This window comes from Cinclus cinclus, chromosome 1 (genome assembly GCF_963662255.1).
Source record: "Cinclus cinclus chromosome 1, bCinCin1.1, whole genome shotgun sequence".
NCBI lineage: Eukaryota > Metazoa > Chordata > Aves > Passeriformes > Cinclidae > Cinclus > Cinclus cinclus.
The window spans coordinates 45503404-45524673 of record NC_085046.1 but is presented as its reverse complement, the minus strand read 5'-3'; the positions used below and the strand labels follow the sequence as shown (position 1 = coordinate 45524673).

The 21270-nt window shown below is 35.4% G+C and overlaps 1 protein-coding gene across 1 annotated transcript in view; it reads right to left on the bottom strand.

The window, feature by feature from the left end:
* BBS9 (Bardet-Biedl syndrome 9) overlaps positions 1-21270 on the bottom strand; it is a 194357-nt gene that overhangs the window by 137931 nt on the left and 35156 nt on the right. The window contains exons 7-10 of the mRNA XM_062505631.1: positions 20122-20206; positions 18241-18424; positions 16892-17021; positions 969-1150 (exon numbers count right to left, since the gene is read on the bottom strand). Of these exons, the coding sequence (XP_062361615.1) occupies positions 969-1150; positions 16892-17021; positions 18241-18424; positions 20122-20206 (581 nt within the window). The remainder of the gene's footprint in view (positions 1-968; positions 1151-16891; positions 17022-18240; positions 18425-20121; positions 20207-21270) is intronic.

Genomic DNA, 21270 nt, shown 5'->3' with positions numbered 1-21270 from the left:
GCAATATATACTGATTTTTTTTCTCTCTTTAGTATGACAAGGTATCATTCTAGCAAGCCTTCTGCTGCAGTCAGAAAGTGATTGCAGATTTATTTTGATAGGCTTATCAATAAGCCAACACAGAAAAATTATTAGGATGGAATGAAGTAGTTTTGGAAGTAATATTTTTTTCCAGTGGCAGTAAATGTTTGGTTACTAAAATGGGAAGTTTGTAATCTTAGCTGCCTTTTAGTTGACAATAAACAAAAATAGACTTTGGTAAAAATGCTTTCATAGCTTTAGCAATTAAAAAAATGGTAGGAAAATCTAATTAGAAAATTGCAGTTCTTCATGAGAGCTGGTGCCTGTAGCTGATTGTAAAGCAAGTGTATGCATGTGTGCACATGCATGTGCATAAAAGTGTGGTTTTTCCTCAGTATTGCCTAAAAAGGATCAGGATTTTTATTTCTGACTTTAAGATGATTTTCTAAGAATATCAATAGAGTTTCATTTTTGAGAATCTTGCAAGTTCTCTTTCTGTCTAGAGTGAAAAATTCAGAGAGTAACTGAACTGTTTGAACCAGATCCCCTCAGACTAGTGGGGTTCACTAGTACTTTGTCCAACATATTTTTCTGCATTTTTAAGTGCTAAAAATGATACAGGATAAAACTGCTATTCTGATAAAGTCAGTGAAAAGTCTGCTCAAATTTCAGATTGCTGAAATTCAAATTTTCTTGCCTTTGGGTAGTCCATGCACTGCCAGTTTTTATTCTGAACCCTTGCACTAGGAAGAATTATTTGCAACCTGATACAGACATCTTTAACCTTCAAACAGCATTATGAAAATACAAAGAAAAAAAACTATCTATGGTTTATTTATTTATTTTTCTTAAGTACTAAAAAGTCTGAAAATAAAATATTTTTAAGTGCAAAAAGGTAAGTCATGTTGATAAAGGTATGTTAAAATACAGAACAAGAAAAAGTATACCTTGTGTTTTTGTGGCCTCCCTGATGATTTTCTGGAGCTCTTTCATTTCAGCATTCATTTCTTCATAGTTTATTTCCCTAGAATCAACCTTAGGGGCCTGGAAGATTGAAGGATCTGTTCCAAGGTATGAACATTGAAGATGCCCATCACCACTCAGAGTGACTATAACACCCTTCAAGTCTCTGCACCAACAAAAAAAAAACTTACTAAGAAATTGGGAAGAATCATGGAAGCAATAATATTATTAATAACATTTATTCCTTGATTCAGATGTCTTCATTAATATTACTCCCACTTAGTGCAATCATACCTAAGAATGGATTTGTCTTAGATGACTAAATGGCCCTCAGAATCTGTGAATCTGTACAATCGGGAGAGGTAATGGAAAGGATCAGAATAAACAAGCTGAATACACCAACAGTTGTAACCTATTTATTCATCTAAGTCTTTCTGAATTTTGCAATATTTAGAGGGAAGGGAAGGGAAGGGAAGGGAAGGGAAGGGAAGGGAAGGGAAGGGAAGGGAAGGGAAGGGAAGGGAAGGGAAGGGAAGGGAAGGGAAGGGAAGGGAAGGGAAGGGAAGGGAAGGGGAGGGGAGGGGAGGGGAGGGGAGGGGAGGGGAGGGGAGGGGAGGGGAGGGGAGGGGAGGGGAGGGGAGGGGAGGGGAGGGGAGGGGAGGGGAGGGGAGGGGAGGGGAGGGGAGGGGAGGGGAGGGGAGGGGAGGGGAGGGGAGGGGAGGGGAGGGAGGGGAGGGGAGGGGAGGGGAGGGGAGGGGAGGGGAGGGGAGGGGAGGGGAGGGGAGGGGAGGGAAGGGAAGGGAAGGGAAGGGAAGGGAAGGGAAGGGAAGGGAAGGGAAGGGAAGGGAAGGGAAGGGAAGGGAAGGGAAGGGAAGGGAAGGGAAGGGAAGGGAAGGGAAGGGAAGGGAAGGGAAGGGAAGGGAAGGGAAGGGAAGGGAAGGGAAGGGAAGGGAAGGGAAGGGAAGGGAAGGGAAGGGAAGGGAAGGGAAGGGAAGGGAAGGGAAGGGAAGGGAAGGGAAGGGAAGGGAAGGGAAGGGAAGGGAAGGGGTTAGAAAAAATCATGAACAGATGGAAGATGCTCACAAACAAGACAGTTTTAGGACTCTGATGATATCAATAGCTCCCCTAAATGATTATTTGGCTACTAATGCAGCTACTGTTCTGACTTCAAACCCTGGCTGGCTGTTCTCTGCAGTAACCTTCTGAAAGGAAAACACATGAATCCAGAGCAGTGTCCTCACACTCCTCTGAATCAATAGAAGTGTTTTATTAGCTACACTACAGTCTCTTTTCTCTCATTACTCCAACAAAAATCTCAGTCTTTTTTTTTTTTTATCTGATCTATACAGTGTAAATGCAAGATTTAGGAAAGTATTTAACAAACTATGAGACAGTAGGGACAAGTGCCAGCATTTTGCTTAATTTGAAGTTTATTCCTAACAAAAGAGAAACTGAACAGTAAAGAGCAACATATAATTTAACAGCAAATGCTAGGAGCATAAACTTCCACTTTATTTTTTAAAATGCTTACTTTTAATTAAATTAAAAGCCTGCATTCACTTCCATAATCACAACGTTACATATTCATGCCAGTAATTTGCTCTTACTCCATTCTTAGAATACCTTACAGCAGATAATTGCCTTTGCATCAAACACAACTGCCATAAAAGGCAAAGATAGATAAAATTTAATTTTTGGATACAAAATGTGATTTGGACAAGAATGCTTAATTCACGGTCACCCTAATTAAACCCTTGTAAAATACTGAATTTATCTAAGTGTTCAATCTATACTTCATGGAGAATTAATAAAAATTCTTTTAACTTACACACACTGATACCATTCAAATGCCTCCTCTAGTACAATAAAAAGCTATGTAAAAGAACTAGAATTCTCTTGTCTTCCTACATGGTCTTGTAGCATGGCTCCAGAACACACAGATAGGAAACCTCAATCCAAATTTCTGCATGGTAATAGCAATTACAAAAACCAACAGATGTCACAGATTAATTTTGATCAGTGATGGTCCAATTGTACTGTTCAAAATGTCTTTTTACAGAACACTAAGGCCACAATTCCAGTGGTAGTTTTATAGCTGCAATCAAATAATCTGGAAAAGCTATGCTCTTACTGAGATCATCTGATCTCTGTATAGTTTTAACTGCACACAGGAATGAAGAACCTACTGGGCACTATACAAATAAGCAATTGCTGTAGGTAAGTTTAAGCTTTCTCTTTCTACAGAAAGCAATTGTTACTTAGTGAAGGAAATAACTCTCCTTGTTGAATTATCAATGTATGGAAACTGCTTGTGAGAGTATTTTGGACAACAGGTACCTCCAGTCAGCCCTTCACTGCATGCAAATCTGAACTGCTTTCTGGAACAGAACACACATAGAAGAGCTCAAACACAATGTTCCCCTTATCTACCATATAAACTCATCTTAAACAGAAATAGTCTTCTTTTATGGGACCGCTGCTTACTGCCACTGAAAAGCTTCTATCTACCGCTGTAATTGTTAACATAAAATTTTTCAGAATTCCCTACCAAAAAGATAATAGGAAGCTGTCTTTGTGAGCACTGTAAGACTGGAGATGCCAAGACTCCCCCAGCAAATACTTGAAGAAAAGGAAGTGGAAGACTTAATACCTATTTTCAACTTACATATCCAGTACCTGTGCTAGCAGCCATCCTGTGAAGATCATGACCTTTTTTTGACCTGTGAGCTTGCATCCTAGTAACTTTCTGACAAATCGTAAACTATCAGCAGGAAGTGGAAGTAATCATGAGTCCTGGTTTCTTTCAGTACTTGAATATTTGTTTCTGACTTTATTTGGTTTCCTTGCTCAGGACTGGGTCTGTTGTTTTAATTACATGCAGAACTGCCCATCCTAATTTTCTTACGTCCAAAAAGCTCTGTACAACACAAACCTGGGCTACATTTACAGAATTCTCGATGGCACATGAAACAAATACTTCAGGCTGAGTTATCTTATATGAGCAATGCTAGGAGACAGACTATCATGAATACTTGCACCACAACAATCTTAGTAAGGCATGCAAATAACATCTAATGTACAGGATTTTGTCAATGCCTGTCAAATGCTTGCAAGGTGGTTTGCCACATTGGTCAGGGGTGCAGCAAAGTCTTTAAAAATGACACATTGTTGAGGCAGATGCTACCATGCTACTAAATACACTGCCCCACTCTTTGCTATCAAATTATAGCAAATGACTTTTTCTACAACTGGAAAAAGAAAACTTCTGAAAACAATATATTTTCTAGAATTATCCAGCAATGACTTTGGACAATCTTAAAATTTTGTTCCCAAAGATATGCATCTGTTAATCTAATAAGGAAAGATCCATGAGGACACCTGAATATAAATAAAAAGGGCATGAAAAAATATAGCTACAAAGCTAGCAATAAATCTTTGATGATATACTACTAAGATATAATACATTCAAAAGTGGTTTGCAAATACAGCCCTTTCTATACACTTATAAGGTGGCAGTTATCTGCGGCTGATCAGTCTATCAAATGAGATCCATTTAAATCAATGAGGTGATTTACCTATGTAAATTATGCTTGGTTTAACTTCTGAGTCAGCATTACAGAATGCACATTCAGAAATGCTACCTTAAACTGAACTCATTTCAAGCACCTTTCTGATAGTCATGACATCCTTGAAGTCTATACTATCTCAGAGACAAAAGCATGAGCTAAAGAAAGCAGCATTAAAAATTATACTTTTCCTTTGCTTCCATTAGTGTTCTGCTGGGTTCCAAGAAGATTGTTCAACATGAAACATACATAAGTATAAGAAAGCCTTTCTCAGTAATCCTTCCTTGTTAAAAGTGGTCCATGAATTTGCACATCAATAGAAACAATCAGAAAACTATGGGTAAGCAGTTCTAATATATTTTTTTATAATACATTCATTTCTCTGTTGGAATGTTTGTCAGCCAGTCAAAATTGCATTTTCTCAATCTTTTTTTAACAGTGGTTAAGGACAGAAGGGGGAAGGGAAGCATATTTAGCAGTTTTATAGTACTTTCCCCACAGCTACTGCTCTCACACAATATTCCTGCAAATACCATTACTTCATTTGGCACATTTTGCATACAATCTGGAATTTCAATTACTTGTTAAATTTCTTGTATTGTAAGCTATTTTTTTTTTATTATGTATTGCACAATAGCCAGAGTAATAGTAAATCTAAGGGGACATTTTAACAGTGAGGAACTCAAAGTATAAAACAAATTATTCTGGTATCTAAAATAACTTTACAGTACAAAGCAGCTCCTAGACACATATGGTAATAATTTGAAAAACTATCTTTTACTGGATTCTGGGTAATAATAATGGCATATGCTTTCTGTAGGTCTTCACTTACTAAACAAATTGCTCAAAACTTAATTCTTGAATAAATTTGAATGTTTCCAGTTATATGATACCAAACTGATCGCTCAAATGATTTAGAAGTTGAATCTGTAGTTCTGAGTTTTACTTGAACGACAAATGTTAAGCTTTGGACAACTCTTAGGACAAGGTCTCCTTATTGACACCATTTGCAGTTTTAATTATATTTATAATAGCTCACAAAATTTCTACTTCAATTTCAGAAGTAGTCTTAACTGCTGTTACTCAAAGCAACCATTTAAGATTCTCTGCAATACTACTTTCTGTTCCTTATAGATAATGCATTATTTTAAAAGTACTAAATTAGGAAACTAATTCCTGGAATTGTTCTCAAGCATTTTGAATCCATTTCTCTCCTCATTTTATCACCCCTTGAGGTAATTAGTGGCAAGAGCATATCTCAATAGCACTTTTTAGTTTAGTGCTTTTGAGAACCTAAATTATTAGAAGCTCACTACCATTTTAGTGTCATTTTAAGCTGTAACTACATGAAGTATTTGATAAAACACTGAAGGAAGATTGAACTAGGAGTAACTAACTATAAGAATTTTCTAACATGTACTAATAGGAATAAAAGTAAAAAAGCCCATCTTACTCTTATTAAACATAGACTCCAAAATCTCAAGTACCCCCACAGCTGAATATTCAAAGTACATCCAGTGTGACTAAATGACTATTGATACCTTCCTGAAAATCTATGGAGCACCCTTAGGCTTCTTTGAAATGCTTTCCTCAGTAAAAATTCTTGGTTCAACTTACATTAGAAGTAATGATCATATGTGTAAGCCTTCCCCATTCTGCTATTACCCATGAAAACAGACAATCTAATAACTCTCAAAAATTAAAATTATTTTTAAACTGTTTATATTATATACTTAACATGCTTTTCACACTCTGCAGAGGGCATGCAAACAAATAATGTAAATATAGTGCTCAAATATAGTTGTTTAACAACATGTAACTATATTAAATAGCATAAACTGGCTGCTTTACAGAAAAGCATTCTTCATCTTTCCCATTTGTATGATACTTTAGGATGGATGAACTTAACAGAATACCAGATATTAATCTAGTTTAAAAAATTATTAAATACAGGCAAGAATAAGAGGGAAATGAAACATTATTTTATCTTGATAACCAATGGAAAAAGCAGCTAAAATACAAGTTATTACTAGTACAACTGGTTAACATTTATTCCTCTTATAAACACTGAAATGAAGAGAGCCAGAATTGAGTAACATATGAATGTTGCCATTTTAAATGGCTGAAGAATTCTCCACCTTTCAGGTCCTGTATGGATACTTTTGCTCCCTACTTGTGAGTGAAGACATCTTGACAAGCAACTTTACATGGTGACACTACACAGCAAAACAAAAACTTAGCCAGCACCAGAACAAACTCTAATTCTCACCAGGCTTTAGCTTTTGTAGTTCTCCTTGTGTAGTTTTCTCTTTGAAAGAGATTCTTTGCCATCCAGCAACCAAATAAAAAGGAGCATTTTCCGTTTAAAAAATAAAAACAACAACAACCAAAAATAACAACAACAAAACAAAACCAAAAAGAAGGAAAAAATATAAGAGAACTTGACTGTTTTTACTTTTATTGCCAAGTTAAAACCAAGCACTACTCACAGAAGTTTGGATCGGGCGTCCTTTCTGTCAGAGCACTACTGCCACCTGTGGGCAGCAGAGCTCTCGTACAGGTGAGCCCTGAGAGCTACCACGTCACACTCTGTGAAGCAGATGGGGGTTTTTTTACCAGCGTTAGTACAACTCAGCAGTTATTTCCTGGGCACAAGGGAATCTTACCAGGCTCATATTTAACAGTGTCTGTCCTGGAACAGACATCGCTGCATGAGAACCTTCTGGTCCCTCCAGGCAGTGAACATACACACCACACACTAATACAGGCAGGCTAGGCATGAAATTTAAGTTCAATACAAGTTGCAAACAAAATGCAAAACCTTATCTAAAGGATTAAACAACTTTGTTTCTTGTTGTTTAAAATATAAAATCAAAACTATTTCAGAAGCAATTAAAGTTTTATTTAAAAATTACAGCAGACAGCTACCCAAAATGCAGTTTTAAAGCAAAACCAGCATTTGTCACCAAGCACAATAAAAACATCAAAGTGATAGGCCTCCAGAAATATATGTTGTTGCTCTAAGCAAAAAGTATAAAGAGCACTGAAGTATAATGTATTCAAGGAAAAATTCATAATCTATACATTGCATTTCTTAGTATTACAGTTCCGTATCTAAGATGCTAGTGGCATTAGCAGAATTGAAAATGAATTTGACAACTGACAAGCAAATCTGATTACTTTAGTAAGAGTGCAGCCTATATATCAGAGGTCAAAATAATAAGAAACAAGAGAAATTGCATTGTGATTTCTCTGTGACAGTACCAGCATCAGAAACAGGAAAAAAATTAAGACCAACTGGGATACATTTAAAACATCTCTATGCTTCATTCTCTTACAGCATATTTCTGCATTTGCACTTCCTTCATGTGAAATCTACAATCTATTCCAAATCCAAGCTCCCCCACTAGCAGATAGGTATGTAACAGCTTTCAAAGGGTCAAAGGCTATACTAACAATTATGCCATGTTAATTTACGATATGGACAGCCTCAAAAGTTTATCTTTCCTCTAAGCCTTCTCTTCTCTTCTCTTCTCCCACTTCAAGACAGTGGCTAGAGTCCATATCATTTCAGGCAAGCTGGAGAGGCCCCCAGGATCTCTGCTTCCAACCTAAAAGAGATGCTTCACTGATAAAAATCTATACTCTAGTAAGTTTATTATTTTAGATAAAGCTTATTCTTAATTGTTGGCTTCCTATAGGATAATACTGAGAGGTACACAAGAAAAATTAGACTATGCACAGATTATAGAGGTTAACAAGAATAACCATAATGTGTCTTTAAAACAGATTATTAAAAAGCTTTAAGAATTACACAACTTTTTAAAAACTCAACTCAAATTAGTTTACATTTCTTTCTCCTCACAGTTGCCAGCAAGTTCCAAAATTCACCAGCATTTCAATAAGGAAGAAATTTACTATTACTTATAACAATATTTATAATTGTGCCCTCACCCTGTCTGGTAAAGAACAAAGCTGCTTTTTCGAAGTATCTCTAGCACTTTGCACTGCTTGCTGCTTCTCAGTTTCACAGTTTGACATAAATGCCCCGTGTGCTCCTCTTTGTACAAAGTAAGTCTTTCAAGTTAATAGCATAATCATCAACACATTTAAAATCAACAGACTGAAATTTTCATAAAACTGTTTTTCAAATTAGACTTCCAGTACATTCATGGGTAGAGCATCAGAATACATCCATAAACTCCAACCCACTGCTCAATAACCAGATCCAAGACTGAGTGTTCAGAACGTAATACAAGTTATAGTCCACTCTGTCACAACAACCGGCACAGACAAATAGTGGGTTACTAAAAAAAAAAAAAAAGATATATTTGTTTAAATGCAAGGATCTTATTTAAAATACTAGAAGAGAGTTACTTGCCCTCTTGTTCTTGAGAATTTTCACTTTTAAGGTTTTTTCTAGAACCATGAAGGTAGGAATATTTTAAGTGTTATTCAAAAGCTGAAACACAAAATCGTATGACTGTAAAAAGTAGGTTTCTTGAAAAAACAAGCAAGTGGCATGCAATAAAATTAGGAGAACTGGCAATACGGGCATGTGCTTAGCATCGCAGAGTAAACACCATTTGAAGCCAGCTTGCTAGAAAAGCCGGGCCTGAAACCCAGTATATGCTGGACATAGTGTGTGGCACATCTATGTCTTTTTCAGGATCAGAATCTTAATAAAGTAAAAGAAATACAATCACATTCATATTTTGTGGCTAGGATACACATATTAAATTTATCTCTTCAAAAGACCTTTGAAAAGGGTCATATTTTCTACTGCTATCTCTCAAAAATCCAGTGGCAAGTCAGCGATGAGAAAAACATGCAATCTTCTTTTTTTTTCCTTAAAAAATATTTTTTAAAATGCAACTATGTTTAAGTGGAAAGATTCTAGAAATCTCTGCATTTAACTTCTCGTATCAGGCAACATTCTTACAGAACACTCAAAAATTTATATATATACATGTATATTACTGAACAACTCATACCATACATCATAACTGGCATTGTTATATTGTTATACAGCACTACTATACAGAAAGGGAAAATCTTTCAATAAACTATAAAGTTTGATTCCTGCAGTTTTCTTTACATAAAACTGTGTAGTAAGTGCTAAGTTTTGCTGGGTTTATTTGTAAGTTTGCCATTTTTATACAGTGATTCTTTAACAGTTGTGGTAGCTGTGGTGATGTCAGCTATAATAAGGAGTAACAGATGGGCTGGAATGAAGAACAAAGCATTTTCAAGCATTTGGACAGCTAAAAATTCAATGAGGGGAGTTTTATTTTGACTCCACCCACTATTACCACATATGTGGTTGCACTTTTACACCTTATATATTTAATTCAACTACAATATTTCCTCCATGTTTTTTCCAGTTAAATTCAATTCCTGTTGCCTTTCTACTGTTTGAAGAGCCTAGCTACATAAAACATGTTCATCCAACCACCCAACATACTACAATTCTGTGATGGAAAAAAAGTTTTAATTTCAAGTTCATATTTAAACCAGGCCAATACTTTCTCATTTGCAAATTGATTGCAGGTTTGAAATTATTTTAAAAGTATTGGAAGCTAAAATTTCATAAAAGCACATTTTCAACCAATGACTATGCTCCAGAATTGTGAACTACAATTTTTTGATTCACCTATCGTATTTAAATTAAACTCATCAGTCTGTTGGGGTACATATGAGTTCAAATCTGGGAATTAATCCTGTGCCAAAACAAAAAATTTAAACCCTTGTTTATGTACTCTTCTTTAAAGAGATAGGTTGCTGAATTAGAGACTTTTTATATAATTTTATTCCGATAAAGTGCCATGAAGTTACAAGCATGTTATGTCAGGCTCAAGCTATTACTCATATACACAAGTTCTGTTTTATGAAACCGGTGAACAACAGATACTTTAAACCTCATTAGACCAGTAAGTATACAAACCATACATTTCTTACCAATCATTCTAATATCATGAAATACTAATAAATCAGAAAATCCCAAGGGAGCATTGTATTAAACATTTTTCAGAAAGGAAAAAAGTGGTTCTCTCCACTGTAAAATTACTTATTGTTTGCTGTTGTAGGAAAGATGGGTTTGGTTTTAAATGCAATAAATACAATTAATGTCTCTTTCAGTAGAGTGTTCCCCTTCAAAATGCAAGCTGATGGGAAATCCTGAAGTACAGTAGCACATCATTTGGCTTATGCCACAAGTGCATTGGAGGTGGTGTAGGTACAATCTCTGTCTCAGTCACCAATAATTCTCAGCCTTGCAGTCAAGCTGCAGACTGATGGGGAGAGACTGAATAGGAACAGAGTATTGTAACACACAGTAAGGTGTGTGTCATAAAACCTACCTAATCCTTCCTCACATATTCTTTCATACCCAGAGTTAAAGCATTGGGAATTTTTCTGCATTCAATTTAGTGAATGATTTTTAGTGGAGTTGGAGTAAAATGATAACTCAGTATACATCAAGAAACTATTGATTTAGTAAATTAGAAGTCACTGTCTTTAAAACTATTAAAATATTATAAAACACTCTTTGGCAATGCACCTGTGTAACTGCAACACAAGTGGAAATATCATGAGAGACACGAAAGTGCAGTAGTCATGGCTACCAGCACCACATGGAAGAATGTAATATTCAAATGCTTATTACATGATTACATAGAAAATTAAATTTTCAATCCCTTCATTAGTCAAATAGTCTCTGCTTCTTTACTACTTATGCAAGGGGAGAGACTCATACAAGAACACCATTACAAATTTTATTTGCAATGATGCACTTTATTTTCTCTTATAAATAGTAAGAAAATTGGACACTACTATAGCAACTTAAATCAATTTTTCAGTGATTCAGTACGCTGCAGCATTTCCTGCATCTCAGCCTACACAATGCAACCTTAAAGTAATAAATTTTAGTCTCTAATTCAGCAAAATCAAATACAGAACTGCATATGTCAAAAATTAACACCAATAACCTACAGGTAGCTGTTTTTTAAGAGATGGCTCAAATATATTAGAGATTAATATATTACTATCTGGCACAGTCATAATGGGCTCATGGTTCATGTACCAATATTAGGAGCTCAGGCATGACCCCGACAGTCAAGACTGCAGTGATCATACGGAGAAGCAGTACAAGCAATTCACAGACAGAAATCACTTTTTGATTGCAAACTGAGCAAAACAGAATCAGTGGTGATTTTGTGGGACCCTATGATATATTTATGGGATCACTGTTCAGAATAAACCTAGGCAGATTTGAAGTTCATGAAGAGCTAAAGTGTGGACAAAGCTTGGTAAGTAACCCTGCTTGTCATCTTGAACATATAAAGTCTACTTTATTTCCTGACTTTTCAACAGTTACTTTTATTTAAAAAGTAATAATTTTTTTCCTATCTCAAATAATGAAAATCTATTTACTAGCTTAACCCAAGCTAAAAGGTTGAGTGCTGGAAATTTAATATTTTAAGAAACTCAGAAATTCTAACTCCTTGGAGGTGATAAATACCTTTCCAGACTTCTTCATAATTCCTCTTCAGAAAACATGCTGTTCTGCTACTAAGTAAAATTATATTTATCTGTCAAATAAATGAAGGTGAAAGCAAATATTCTAGCTACTTTCATCAACTTGTCCATACCTGTCAACCCCAGGTAATAAAAGCAATTTCACATTTTACAAGGCACACGCATCATTATGTGGTTTATTATTTTCAAGAATCTTTCTTCCATGAAGAACAGTCCTGCTCACAGACATAGAGGTACATAAAAGTGATCACAAAACTAAATTAGTTACTGTATTCAAATTCCCAGATGTAGCTCCTAAAAACAAGAAGCCCTACATATGCAAAGCATCCTATAGACAAGTACTGCAGAATCACGGAATATGCTGAGTTGGAAGGGACCCACAAGGATCACTGAACCCTTCACAGGACAATAGTGTGCACAACTGACTCTATATAAAGCCACGAGTTTTGAAGTAATGGGTGACAAATGTGGGAAATTAAATCACAATTTGCCATATTCAGAACAGGTGACTTACCTCAAACACAAACTCACAAATCTCTACCTCACTACAGTGGCTCTAAATTTTTTTCTTTTGGGTATTACTAAACCAAATTCTAATGTGGCTGAAGGGGAAAATATCCTTCATTCACACATTACGTTTGCTGATAAACTGGTGCCTAAAGTAGTAAAAGTCCCCAGTCCCCAGAATAGAGATGGAAGAAATATCTTTCCCACAACACATCCCCTAAACTCTGAGGTTGGCTTCCGGTTAGAACCGTGCCTGCTGATAAATTCCACGTGAAGTCAACATTTTTTGCCATATGGATACCACCAGACTTAATTTCTTGGTGTATAGTTAAAACTACAAATTAACCAAAATTAGAGACATCATGAAACACCAATTTGAAGAAAAGAGGTATTTAAGGAAGTCTGCAATCTGTTTCACTTTAAAAGTCAGGCTACCTTTTAGCATTCACAGGCTTATCAGATATAACTTGAAGACTGTGTACAAACAAAATCAAGAAAAAAAGTGGAGAGTAGTGAACTTTTAAAATGTTCAGAAGAAGAAAAAAAGTCCCAAATTTAAAGGCTTCATGCTTTCCCATGGCAAAACATAGGTTCGTAACTTGGTAGTAATCAAAACAGAAACCCCTTTCCTGAGACTACATCCCAGCTCTATATATGTGTATATATAATACTTCATGTGTTTTAATCCACACTGGCATTTCAGATGTTTGTGAGAGAAATTTCCCAGAGGCTGGCAACACAAGCTATTTTGCTTCAGACTGAATGCACCTTAACATAATGTTCTAGTTTCAGGCCAACCAGGACAGAATAATTAATACTCAGTGCAAGCAATCAGCCATTAAAAGATGTACTCTTAGAAACAGCTCTGCCAAGTGACAAATAAATAGAAATGTAGTTGTCTAGGTATTATAATCTACTCGAAGGACCTTTTATGGTCAAGCATATGGAGACAAAATAATTCGGATACAGAAAACAAATTACTTCTGATGGGCTCATAAAAAGTTAGAAGAGAAAGAAAGAGACGGAGAGAAATCTTAACATATCTCAAGAAGCATCAATCAGTGACAAATTCACAGCATTTAAAACCCGTAAGTGTAAGAGGTACTGCTCTTGAAACTTCCTTTGCAAAGGAGATGTGGAGGTACAAAGAAGGTCTTAGAAAAGAGATCTCTCATGAAACAGAAAAATGGAAATTCAAGGGCAGGAAAAATGGGAATGGACTTTAAAGTCAATTCTATGAAGATACATAATTATGGTGAATACCAAGCAAATACTGCTACTTATAACTACTATTTTGACACTGAAATTTTGACCAGAATAGGAATTCTTGTCATGCCTTTGTGCAACTTCCCTAGATTTCATCTGTTTCAACTGCAGCATATGGACAGCTTCTCTTCAAGCCACTCTAGTAAGTTTTGGAAGGGGATGTTTGTGGATTTGGTGGAGGGATATTTCAGGGTTTTTAATCAAATCAGGCAGAACACCTAAACCACTTTCTTCAAGAGTTTCAGCTTAGTGAGAATGTGTTTACACAGCCATAACTTGAAAGATAACAACTCAGGATACACAAAAATTTAACTGTTCACGCTGGCTTATCCATGGGAAAAGAAATTTGTCCTGAGACAGAAACCTTAGCAGTTCAAGTTAACTGAAATCACTGGTGTAAGTGGTTACACTTCTGAAGCAATCCAGGCAGTGTGAAGTATGCAGGAGTCCTCTTGACATGAAAAATATGTCAGAAACAGTAACTAATATACATTAACAGAAGCAGAATATAAACTTACAGCAAAATAAAGGACAAACTTCTCTAACAATTTCTAGAACTGAACTTCCAGAAAAAGATAAACACTCAAAATTTTGCCTGCAGTTCAAGTTTCTGATCACAAGCTTTTATAGCAAAGTTTGACCATCCTGACAGAGAGGTTTAACAGAAGGCCAAAAAGTGTAATTTAACAGCTTAAAAATGCATAACTTTTAGACTGCAAAAACATTTAAAACTGTCCTAAGTAACCACTTCTCCTTGATTCTATTTTTTCTTCCATGTTTCTGCAAATGTGATGGAAATCAAGCCGTTTGTACTGGAATTTAATCTCAAATGTTGTAGTATAATATTCTATTTTTCTACATGCTGATGTTGCAATAGAGAAATACTGTATTACACATTATTTTAAGAGGAAAAAAACTATTCATAAATAATAAGGAGAAGCATACACTGGAATCATAAGCTGCTTTTGTGAGGCAACCACTAGTCCTGCCTCAAGTGATTCACATAGAATAGGTTCAAATAGTGTTTTACTTATCCAGTAAGTTAGAGTCACACATTAGAAGTAACCGACATTACACCAAGGAGAAAATACAAATGAAGGTGTATGAATTGTAGAGACAACTGTTTCAGAATGCTCCATTTACTTATTAAGTATTATTGCAATAAAAGTGAAGAAAGTAATTACTTGTCATACATCATATTTAAAGCACTTCAGTCTTTCAGCAGTGTAGGATTAACACTTTATGCTTACTAAAGTCCTTAATATTATTTATGCTACAGTAATGCTGTGCTCAGAGGCCCCAGCTAAGACTGAGGTCCCTCTTGAGTACGAGAAAATCATTATCACACTGAATCACAAAGAACTCCCTTTCAAAATACTAATAAAAACCACACCAAAACAAACCCCTATGCCCTGTTTAAGCCAAAGTACTATCTCTACAGGTTTTACTACAGTTTTCCTGTTAAGCTCTTTTTTTTCTTTATGCTAGAAGGAAGTACAAGCATACTACATTTTTTTCCAACAGACAGGTAAAAGCATAGCTCAGAAACACACAGCTGAGGACCTCTCCCTGCCTTTCAGGCCATTGGGTGTAGGTACACAGATGTTCTTTTGTTTACCTGTACAAAGAGGTTTGCATAACTAGATTACTATCTCTCTACCTGCTAAAGAACAGAATCCCAAGTCAAACCCTCGCATTTTTAGGTATGTGGGAATTCTGAATCTAACAAGTAAATTGACCTGGGACAGATTTTAGGCTTTCAGATTTCTCCCTATTATCAAAGTGCTGAGTGTTGAAGTTCACAGGGAACAGGCAGAATCTGCATAAATGTTTCACTGAAACAGATGGTTCAGTATAATGGGTTTCCAAACAAGTAATTGTATATCCAAATGTTAGTACAATCTGCTATTGTAAACATTAATTTTTTTTCAAATTTTTGTAATACAAACATTTTTCCATACTTCAAAAGCTGTACTGTCATATCCTGCATAATTAACTTCTGGGTTATAACTAGGTGGCCCATTGAGACTGTTCATTATATTTCACTTGTTAAGACCTGTTGGATGAAAGCCAGCCCAACTTTCTCCAGAGTCTAAAAAAACCCCTAAATTATTAGTATTTTTTTTTTTAATTTAGGTATCTATTAGTAACAAACAAAACACAAACATCCCTCAGATTACTCTGCAGAACTCAGTAAAGCTAGTTGTCAGATGTTCTCTTTCCATTTGTTTGGAGGTAAAATGCTTGACTTATGATCAAATGTTTACCAATCCACTGTATGTTGGCCCAGCAGCCACCGGCCTGCTGAAGATCAGAAGATTTATGTGACACGGACACTCCTACTGTATCCCCTGTATGGTCACAGGCACCCAGACCAGCTCTTGGGGGGCACATAGTACAGGCATAAATTTGATTGTATAAAAACACTAGCTGAACCTTTCTGGGGTATGCTTATATCAGTGACAGTCACAGCACAAGTTATAAACATGTCCTACGTTCTCTTTGACCAATCCCCCACCCAACCAGTTTTTCCCTGATCTGTCCTATGCTTCTTTTACAAAACGTTTTGGTCTGTTGCAGTGCAGCCCTCGGCAATTTAAACAGTTCCTTAATTTCCATAATTTAACACTGGAATTCAACAATCCATTCCAACAAATCATCTCTGGAATGCATATGCTCTTAAGTGCTTTATGAAGAACAGATTTTCAGTGAGATTCCTTATCTTCCTGTCTCAGGGAAGGACCTTGCCAGATTGCAAAAACACAGTTTTCATTATTTTCAAAAAGAAGCTGCTGGGCTGGAGCTATGAGACTCCAGGTTCAAACTTCACTAAAAAAAGCCCAAAGCACAATAGAGCAATTCTAGCATTGTTCTACTACAGTCATTAATGAAATGAACATTTTACAAAACGAAGGAAAAAAAAAAGTTACCCTATTTGTTACATACCTCAGAACTGTTTGTTAGGATATAGAAGCAAATCATACAACCAGAGATTAATCTAAGTAAAAAGTAAACTTTAACAAGTTACTTACTGAAAATTCGCTACTTTTACTGATACAGGAATGCAGGGAAGTTGAGTGGCCCATTTCAATGTAACATCTTGATAAACATTCAATATTTTACTGTGGTTTGCAATTAAAGTGTTTATTGCTCCTTCTCGCACTGTTCAAAGATAAAAAAACAATTTCAGGATGAAGGGTTTTTCAAAAGCCAGTACTTTTCTTTGAGGCTTACATAGTTATGTTTTCTTTTATTTATAAGCCATTAGGTGTTATAAATTAATTTATTATAAAGTATCAAAAGTTAGGAAAGCTACATTGACACTAACCAAGGACATATGTGATTAATTATGGATACCAATTTCAATTGCATATTACACAATACATGCCACAGCTTTATAAGGTTCCGGCCAACCGTATTTGGTAATTTAAAACATGAGAAAGACTCATAATGGCCATGTTGGCACGCCAGGAAAGATATGACAAAATACACATTGATTAAATACCTGCTACTTACACTATTCACTAACTTGTGAATAACAAATTAAATGTGTATACATTTATTGGGTGTTTTTATGGTATAATTCAAATCAGAAAGTCTAAAATGTGAAAATTGCCAAGATCAAATTTCTAAAGATTAAAATTATATTTTAAGTTCAAAAGGATACATACTATCAAAAACTTACCAGATAGTTTTGGAAACATTAAAAAAGAATAGGTATTAAGAGTCTGTAATTCTAACCAAGTATCTAACCAACTTGTTTCCACCAATGTAGTAACAATACACTTTGATATTTTTAAGAATCTGTAAATATCAAAAGGTCATAAATCAAAAGGTCCTCAAACACTAGTTTACTCTTCCAAAGACTGTCATTCTTCTGTGTTTGTTGCTTTGATTGCCTGGGCACCAGACAAGTATCTCAATTTGACAGTAAGAAAATATTTTGATTCTAAAAATTATGACACTTCACAAAAAGTAACATTTTAAAATAAACCTGACTAGTTCAAAAAGAGAGTTCCAAATTCTATGATTCTACAGATCATAGACTCACAGCATCATAGAATGGCTTGGGTTAGAAGGGACCTTAAAGATCATCTAGTCCCAATCCCCACTAACGTGGGCAGGAACACCTCCCATTAGACCCAGTCACTCAAAGCCTTATCCAGTCTGGCTTTCAACACTACCAGTGTTGGGGCAACCTGTTCCAGTGTCACACAACCCTCACAGTAAAGAATTTCTTTCTAATAGCTAACCTAAACACCATGGGCAGGGACACCTTCCACTATACCAGGTTGCACAATGCCCCATCCAACCTGCTTATTCACAAAAATATGTTTATTCAGTGGTAACCAAGCTAAAGTTAAATATTCCTTTTACAAACCTGAACAGTAAGGAATGAAGCAACTTGGACTGTAATCGAGCTTTTTCATGAATCGTATTTGTCCATTATCCTTTAGGCAAAAGAAGTTTCTCTCACCAAGCACAAAAACAGAAGAAACTCCCTGATTAAATGAGAAAACGTGTATATCCAGTGCTTGCTCTCCGATGTTTAAAATCCAGTCCACCTTCAAAGGAAAAAGCATGCTCCAGAAATCAAATGAGAACTGCACATTAAAGATAAGAATTAGAGAAGGCTCAGAACTAATCAAATTACATATCATTAACATAGATAGAAAAGGTCTTTTTCTGGATAAGAATTATTCTCTTATTTTGAGGGTAGTCAGTAACTTTCCTTAATGTGACAAGCAGCAAAAACATATTCTTTTTAAAATAGTAATGAATTGTTGGCTATGCAGTTAAGTACACTTAGAATTTAAAATACACATCCTATTCAAAATGGAGATGCTGTATACTTTAACTGATGAATGCAAGAACAGATAATTAGAATAATTTTCACCTGCCTCTGTACATGTCCTTGATTATTAAGAACAAGGACAGAAAGCAAAATGTGACAATTTATTCTACCAATATATGTAAATGGAAAACTACAGACATGTTTTAGGCGTGTAAGCCAATATTTATGCTTGCAGTCACTCATATACACCCTTTAATCTGGAGAATGCTCGTGGTATGTCATAGTTTGTTTACTTCTCCAATTACACACATTGATATAACAAACAACTACTTAGAAATCCTGCCTCACCTGTCTTTAAACAATACTACTGCTTATTGACATATTTCATTGGTTTATTTCTTCAGCTCCTCTGAGAAATTTCAACTAAACACACATGCAAAAAATGCTTTTGACATCTGCCAAGCTGGTTGAACAGAAATTCAGGATTTTGAAGCAAAAATATATTAAAGTTCAACTGTCAGCACTTCCTATATGAACAGCATCAATTATTTTGTTTAAAGAGCATAAAATGTGTCAGCAAATATATTGGCATATCTGATATATGAAACTGGAAGTGCCATTTTAAAAGTTAAAGGGAAAAACCCATCTTATTACATTTGTTTCCAGGCATGTTTCACATTTTAATTTTAAAGAACTGTTTCTTTTGCAGTATATCTGATAAAGTCTCCACATTTTTTATTTATAAATTGTCTTCTCCTACTTCTATATGTAGGATTCAGCTTATGCATATTTGAAAACTTCTACAATTAGCCAGTGGAAGGAAGATGCTCTCCCAGTGTTGTACCTGAAATATAATGGATCTAGTATTTTATATATGCAGTATGTTTAGCAAACAAGCAACTCCACTGCAGGACCACAAAGAATTAAATTACCTTCATTTTAAGAAGAGGCAGCTCAAATATTAAACAAATTAGTGATAGGGACCTCCAGAAGGCTATTGAATCCACGGGTTTTTGACAAAAAGAGTCCAGGACACTATTTAGGGAAACATTTCACTGTGAATTTTTCTCTAAGTACAAAGGATGCCCCAAGGAGAATGAGATTAATTTTCTACAATGCAAAATCACAATCAGACTTCATTTAAAAACATAAGCAACAATTCAGGTGTACCTATTTATCTATTTTACTACAGTGTAGGTTCTGTATTACAAAGATTACCATGGAAACAGTTATTTCCACTGCAGTTGTTTTTCTTTTCTCATTAGAACAACAGCAAGTTTTAAGGGCTTAAACAAATGAGGCCCAAAGAAACCTTAATGGAAGTCTACTGGAGTCTTTCCATTGCCTTTAGCAGCAATTGGATCAGGTCCTTTGTCAGCAGACAATGTTTCCATTTGTTACTTAGCATCAGTCATTTCAATATGTGCATGGTGCTCATACAAGGTATGTAAAATAAATGGGTTTTACCACAAGTCTTTTTCCAGCACTGAGATTTTGCTGTACTGTGTCTTGTCTTTCATCAGCATCTGTTGCAAATGCCAGCACTTGGTATCTGTTACAGGCAGTTTAAAAATATTTTTTAGAAATTATATTTTTGTAGTTTATACCTCTACATTAAGTAAAAAATAAAATATAATTATCATGAGTATACATACACAGTAAAACCACAGTCTAAAAGGATTGTTAGAAAGCCTACTGCAACATGTCTACCATCAGCAAAGATGTTGAGACTAGTATTAGTGTAGGATAGCAGCTAAGGGTAAAGGTAGAAATTAAAACAAGTATTTCTATTCAGATTTTATGTGGAGTTAAATTAAACAGTCTAAAGATTAGTAGGTAGAAGTACAGATCACAAAGACAGAAAAAATAAATTATTGTGAAATTGGAATTCTAATAAAAAATTACAATTGTTTGCTCTTATTAAGCTTTTTAAAAACTTCCTAAACCATTCAGAATTACAATCTGCTCTAATAGTGCAGCTTGCAAGCACCTCCATTAAGTAAACTAACTGGTTCCAATCTAAGAGACCACAACCTGGAATCAGTAGGTGGCACATTTAGCAAAACTTGGAAGGTTTGTGGCAGTTTTATTATTTTAACTGCCAAAAAATGATACTAAGAAAAACTGGCAATTCAGATGTTTGAACAAGCTATGTCAACTGCCATAAAAGCTCTGCACATCGATCGGTCCTCTTTACACCTTTGCAATCCTCAGTGTTCAAACTGTGCCCTCATTGATTCTTCTGTAAGTTTCCTGAATTTGTGATGGTATCATATCTCACTGATCTATCACATTTCCTGTGTATGCACATAGATAATCCGTGGAATACTGAAGGTTTCTACATAAGTGAAATAAACAAAAGAATAAGACCCAACAAACTTATCCAAAAAGACAGTATTTAATTCTTGAAGTCATGGAGTGCCATCAGCTCCAAAACTTAAATCAATGCAATTCTGAACATTCCAATTCAATCTAAAATAGCAGTACATACTTGTCTTCATTGTCAAAGTTGGAGATTTAAAATTATGACAATATTCATCACATTTCATGCATGTACTGTGGTGCAGCAAAAGGACAAGGCATAATGACCATATATTAAAACACAAGAAATTCAAC